Source organism: Alligator sinensis, unplaced genomic scaffold (genome assembly GCF_000455745.1).
Source record: "Alligator sinensis unplaced genomic scaffold, ASM45574v1 scaffold107_1, whole genome shotgun sequence".
NCBI classification, from domain to species: Eukaryota; Metazoa; Chordata; order Crocodylia; family Alligatoridae; genus Alligator; species Alligator sinensis.
The window spans coordinates 348,348-354,722 of NW_005843041.1; the positions used below are offsets into that span (position 1 = coordinate 348,348).

A 6,375-nucleotide genomic window follows, 5' to 3' on the forward strand; every position below is an offset into this window, starting at 1 on the left:
CAGCACCCGGACACCTGGGTCCCGTTTCCCTGCTGGGCCCCTCTCCCCGGGTGCCTGTTTCCCCACTCTTGCCGGCCTGGAGCGTGGCTTGAGCCCTCCAGATTTACACCCCAATCAGGGCCAAACCGTGGTCCCTTCCCCCCATACAAGGACCCCGCCCTGCATGCAGATCCACCCAGAATCGGGCCCCTTTCTTGTGTGTGTGTGTGTGTGTGTGCGTGACGGGGAGGGGAGCATTCTTCCCTGCTGCCATCACTTGGCAGACACCCCCTTTTTCCAAGAGCTTCGGGCTGGGGGGGGAACAAAGCAGCTGGGAACAGGCTGTTCCTGGCCGGGCAGGGGGTCAAGCCTCCCTCCTCCCCAGTCCCCGCCTGCCCGGGGTGGTTTCCCTGGCGTGGAAACGGGCCCAGCCGGGGCAGGAAGCGGCAGAAATTCTGTGGTGATGCAACCACCTGGAGAACTGGATGTTCCCTTGGCCCCAGCCCAGGTGGGATTTGAACTCGCCTCCTCCTGGCTGGCACTACAGTCCCCTCCGCCCAGCCCTTTGCTGCGGGGGGCCAGCATAAAGACCCCCCCCCCAACCTCCCAGCAGGGGACAGAAGCACGCACCCCCCAGCCCGCAGGGCCTAGCCTAAGGGAGAACCAGGAAACTGCGGCGGGGCTGGATGGATCCCAGGTGTTCAGGCTCTCCCCTACTCCCCAAATTGTCAGGGTGCCGCCTAAGACAGGTCTGTGCTGTGGCCCCGTGCCAGGGGCTGTACAACAGTGCTCCTCGCCTGGGGGGCCAGGGAGGAATCCAGGTGTCTGGACTGGTGGAGGTGGGGTGACCCCTGGCACCCGGCAGTGTATACTGGGCCTCGCTGCTTTCCCAGCCCAGCCCAGTTCAGTCCAGCCCAAGGGGGGCAGAAGCTACAGGGCCCTGCTCACCCCTGAAACTGCCCCCCCCCCCCCACCACTTTGGATGCCCCCAACCCACTGCCTGGGTCCGAGGGTGCCAGCACCTCCTGGAGCCTGGCTCGGGAGGGCTGGAGCCAGGGGTACCCCCTGTATGGGGATGGGGTGCCCGTATAGTGGGGCGGTACCAAATATACAAGGTCTGCATATGGGGTGGGGGGCTATATACAAATGTGTGCATGTGTCTACGTATAGGGAGCATCTCTGTGTCTATATATGTGTGGGTGTCTGTATATAGGGGGTTCTATGTGTATAGGCACATCTGCATATAGGTAGGTGGCTCTGTATGCGTATACACATACATATGTATACATACATATCTACATATATGTACATATGTACACACGTACACACACTACATACATACGTACGTATTAGTATATGTGCATACACGCGCATATACATATGCAGACACAACCCTGCGTGTAAGGGTCTATACCTACAGCGTGTGTAGGTCTGTGTCTGTATAGGGGGAGCGCTGTACACAAGTGGGTATATCTGTGTGTATGGGGGGTGTAAGTCTGTTTGTATGTGGGGAGTTCTGTAGTTAAGGGGGTGGTGGATATATACATTATATAAACAGGTGTGTGTGTGTATACACATATATACATACACACAGGTGCGTCCATGAACAGGGGTGTGCGTATATAATGTATGCATAGGTCTGTATACAGGAACCTCTGCATGTGAGTGGGTGTGCTTGCACGTATGTGCATGTCATGTACAGGGGCGTATGCATGTTGTGCGTGTAGGTCTGTGCCTGTATAGGGGGAGTTCTACATACAAGTGAATGCACCTACACCAATAGGGGGAGGTCAGCGCATATACATACTCACCCGTTATAGGTGTGCATACACCAGGGTGCATGTTCATATATGGGGTATCTGTATGTACACCAGGGTGTATGTGTGCACACAGTGCTTCTCCCCAGGCCTCAATGCTCGAGACCAGCAGCCAGTGCCGGGGGGGGAGGGGGGGGGCAGTGAACACAACTCCCAGCATCCCCCTCTTTCCACAGAGCAGCTACAAGTTACAGCACAGGACATGGAGGACCAAGGGGTTTGGGAGCCGGCCAGGTCCCCCCAAGCAGGCTTTATTAGCACAGAGCAGCAAGAGGCCGCGGCTGGGTCTGACTCATGGGGGTCAAGGCATGGCCACAGCTCCCCGTGCGAGGGGGCTGGAGGCCGCCCCAATGACCCTGGCGCCAGTCCGATGGGGGCTGCAGGGTTGGGGGTCCCGGCTGGAGCCACTTTGGGCTGAACAGAAAGTATCTTAGGAGAGACAAACCTGGCAGAGAGCAGGCGAGGGGAGTGAGGACCACACGTCCAATCTCCCCCACGTGCAGCTCCAAGCACAGCAGCTGGTGCAGAGGAGGGGGAAACTGAGGACAAACTGGAAGCGAAACCATCTGGATCCCCAATTCCTGGTGCCCCCATTCTCCCTTCGCACGAGGGCCGGTGCCCGTCACACGAGGAGCCTCCCGGTTGCACGAGCGGATGAGAAAACCAACCAGATCCAGGCGGCTTTTCCTCCCAGTTGTAGCTGTCCCTGGTCTCCCTCTGCACGAGGTCTGGTGCTCGTCGCCACGCGCGGTGTTTCCTCGCTTGTCAGCGTCTCTGTTCACGTGAGCTGCCCCCGTCGCACGAGGGCCGTGTCAGCACAGCTTGTCCTGTTTTTCCCCCACTGCTGCCGTCTCTAGAGCCCCAACATCTGTTCCCAGAGGAGGGGTTCAGAGGTGTCCTGGGGGGCTGACACCTGCTTGATGATGGGGGGGTGGAAAATCGACAGTGACCAGGTGGTGGCAAATCAGGCCCAGGCAGACAGCTCGGGGATCATGCTGGGAAATGATCCAGCATGAGGCACTGGGTCCCTGGAAACCCCACCACGTTGGAGGGGCACTCGGACCACGGCCGCGGCACTGCGAGGGGGTTACGCCAGCGAGGCCGAGGCTGCGGGAGGGTCCCGTCCCTGGCTACGGGCCGGGCTGGGCGGGCGCCTTGCCGGTGATCTTGTTGGAGCACTCGAGGAGGGCGTTGTGGATGTCCTTGGCACACGAGATCTGGGCCTTGATCATGCTCAGGTACTGGGTGTAGGGCAAGCTCTCGGCCTGCACCGCGTCCGGCTTGGTGGCTGTGGGCACCAGCGTGGGCGAGTGCTTGGCACTGTCGAAGCTCTGGGAAAGGCACTCGTAGGCCAGGCGCTGGTGGGAGGGGCGGAGCCATCAGCCCAGGGGCAGGGTGTTGTGCCAACAGCATGCCATCCCCTACCCCTGCTGTTACCCCCCGCCACGGAGGAGAGCTCCTGGCTCTGCTTGTGCCCCTAAAAGCCCTCACTCTGGGGCCCTGCTGGGTGCCCAACAGCCATCGAGGGGCATCCGGGACCCGACACCAGGCCTGTCACCCCTGTTGGGGGCTGATTCTTCGAGCCTGGAGTGGCAGCCAGATCCCGGGGCTGGCTGTGAACCCGCCACCTCCCCACCTTGGATACCGCCCCCCCGCCCCCTCCAACAATGTGCAGGGCCATGCGCAGTGGGGGGGGGCTGGACCGAAGGCTCACCAGAGACAGCTCCAGCTGGTCGCACAGGGCGTAGAACTCCTCCAGGCTCTTGTCGAAGCGCTGCACTAGGCCATCATTGCTCTTCCTGGGCGAGAGAAATTGGGGAGGGGTCCTAATGCGGGCGGGGATCCAGCAATCCCCCCCAGAATTAAGGAGCGGGAAGAACAGGACTGGACTGTGGCAGAACCCCCTCCGCAATCAGACCGGATGCTCCCATATTTACGCTAGGAGGGAGGGTGACCCCAGGGGTGGGGGAGATTTATACACCAGACCCCTCCCCTCCCGCCCAGCCTGGTCTCAAAGAGGGGGTGCAAATGAGGGGGAGGGATAAAGTCCCCATCAATCACTTCATCCCCCACTGGGCAGGACTGGGAGCCCGGGGTGCCAGGCACTGTACATATGGGCATTCCCTAAGCAGCTCACCTCCCACCCTGACTGACATCAGTGTGCATTGGGGGGGGGGGTGTTCTCCATGGAGCTGCTCCTGATTTACACCATGGGGAACCCTATGCCACTGGAGAAGCAGGGCACGGGGCTCTGGGTGACATCCATCTGGCCCCAGGGCTAGGAAAAGCACCCCCCCACCCCTCGGCTCACCACGGGGGGACACTCACTGCCCATTGTCGATGTTCGAGTTCTGCACCAGGTTCTGGGCCGCCACTTTCATCAGGTTCTGGGGAGAGACGGAGAGTCAGAGACCCGGCGCCCCTCCTCCGGGCAAAGCCAGGGGGTCTCGGGGGCTTACCACAGAGCTGCTATCACGCACGGCTACCACTGTGATCAGACCACTGCTTTTACCCGGGGGGAAACTGAGGCACAAGACCAAATTTCCCTAGCCCGGCACCTTCTGAAACAACCACGCCTGGGGTGGATCCCCAAAATCTTGGCCCATCCAAAGTCGAAAACCAACCCTCTGGCAAAGGCCGTGGCATTTCTATTCAGGCAGCAGCCAGAGTGTCTTCCAGGAGTGTTAAGGACCCTCTCTCTTTTCCCACCCCCTGCCCCCCCCCAATTAAGCTGCTGTGCAATTCTGCTGCTGGTTAGGAGCACCGGTACCAGGAGCAGCTATTCCGCAGGCTGTTTTTAACTCCCAAGCTGGGCTGCGGCAGCACTGGGATACAGCAAAACCAAGGACCTCGGGAGACCGTGGGACAGCCGGATAGGCAGCGCGGGGAGTGAAAGCGCTTGTTTGGAGTCAGGAAGGAGAGAGGAACGAGGGAAGAGCCATGCTTGGAGAAAAGAAGTGGAAGATGCTCCCGTTCCATGAGGGAGGACAGCCAGTAAAGCCCGAAATGAGCAGACCGAGCTCTGGGCGCCCGGCCTTGGAAGGGCCTGGCCAAGAGGGAGAAAATGTGGGCACGGAGCGGGGGTGTCGTGACCACCAACGCGGGGAACCTTCCATAGCAAGTGTCCCAGCCTGGGCCGGGCTGACCAGCCACATGCGCCGAGACACGCTTCCGGCCACCCATCGCACGCTCACGTCACAGTCTGGAGGGGGGGGGCAGCTGCTGCTGTCAGCACCCCGCAACCAAGCAACCTGGACGGAGGCAGGTTGGAAACCCGCCCAGCCCCCCCGAGCAACCAGCGCTCGCTAAAAGCGTGAGCTCAGGTGTGGAAACCGCTTTGGGCGACGGGTAGAGGCTGTTTCCTGAGTCGGAAAGAAGAGACGTCCGTTGATTCGACCCACAGCGGCGCGAAGGAAGCAGCATCTGGCGATTATTTTTGGCTCGGACGTCGTGTTTTCCTTCCACCCGGCGGAATATAGCGCATGGCTATTTTAGGTCGGCTTTCGCGCCCACCTCAGACTCTGATCCACGGCCCTAGGCCACTGGCGTACGGCCCCCACTGACTCGAATCTACGTCGACCCTGAATCTAAGACAAGCCGCCCCCATCGTTACATTCTCAATATGGAAAATGTATATACTTGTTATAATTTTCCAGGTACGCAATCTAATTACTGGAGGGCAGGCTTCAGTTTGCCGCCCCAGCCCCCGCTGCAGCGACTGGCTGGAGGGGGCCAGGCAGCCCCCTTAACCTTTGTCCCCCCTTCTTCACCCCTCGCCCCCAGCCTCCCCCCAGCAGTCTCTGCCTCTGCCCCTGCTTTAGACGCTGCTGGGACTCTGGTCCCTCCCCAGAGGTGGGAGCACGGCCCTTGCAGGGCCACGCGGCAGTGCCGGCGCTGCTGACGGGCAGGCAGGGGATGGTGTTTCCACGTGCTCCGTGCCCAGGAGAGCTGGCGCTGAGCTGCTCCTGACAGTAAAGAGGAGGGAAGGGGGCACAAACTGCAGGGGGCAAGGTGTGTGGGGAGGAGACTGCTGTGGGTCCGAGTCCAGCCCTGACCGGGGCCGAGGGCCAGCGTCAGAGCCGGGCTCCCCCTCTGCTTTGTGTGCAAATCTAAGACGAGGTGCTTCCCCCTCCATGTCAACTGGGGGGGGAAACCCCTGGTCTTGGATTCAAGTAAACACGGCAGCAAAGTTTCTGTTTTCTTTTTTACGCATGGGTTGTGTCGTGTCGTGTTGTGTCATCCTCGAATCCTAGACAAAGAGCACGGGAAGGGACTTCCAGAGGTCACCACTCCTCCAAGCAGGACCAGCCCCAACTGCATCACCCCAGCCACGGCTTTGTACCGGGGCGGATGGAGACTGCACCACCCCCGCGTGGCCTGCCCCAGCGCTTCGCCGCCCTCAGAGTGAGGGACTTCTTCCTAACCTCCGGCCTCAACTTTCCTTTCTGCAGCCGGAGCCCATTGCTCCTTGTCCTGTCGTCTGCCCCCACTGAGAACATTTTACTTTGCAGCCCCCCTGCAGGGAGGTGAAGGCTGCTATTCAACCCCCCCCACCCCCTTTCCCTTCTGCAGACTCAAC

At 60.5% G+C, this 6,375-nt stretch overlaps 2 protein-coding genes across 2 annotated transcripts in view; one reads left to right on the forward strand and one right to left on the reverse strand.

The window, feature by feature from the left end:
- Positions 1-2,008: 2,008 nt before the first annotated feature.
- On the reverse strand, positions 2,009-4,484 carry MED29 (mediator complex subunit 29). Its single transcript, XM_014526424.2, has 3 exons — positions 4,125-4,484; positions 3,511-3,595; positions 2,009-3,154 (listed from the first exon to the last, which is right to left on the reverse strand). The coding sequence occupies exons 1-3, from the start codon at positions 4,175-4,177 to the stop codon at positions 2,927-2,929; spliced, it is 366 nt and encodes a 121-aa protein (XP_014381910.1). The 5' UTR covers positions 4,178-4,484; the 3' UTR covers positions 2,009-2,926.
- A 1,662-nt stretch (positions 4,485-6,146) lies between these two features.
- The window catches only part of PAF1 (PAF1 homolog, Paf1/RNA polymerase II complex component), a 7,890-nt gene continuing 7,661 nt past the window's right edge, over positions 6,147-6,375 (forward strand). The window contains exon 1 of the mRNA XM_014526420.2: positions 6,147-6,200. Coding sequence (XP_014381906.1) covers positions 6,147-6,200 — 54 coding nt within the window. The remainder of the gene's footprint in view (positions 6,201-6,375) is intronic.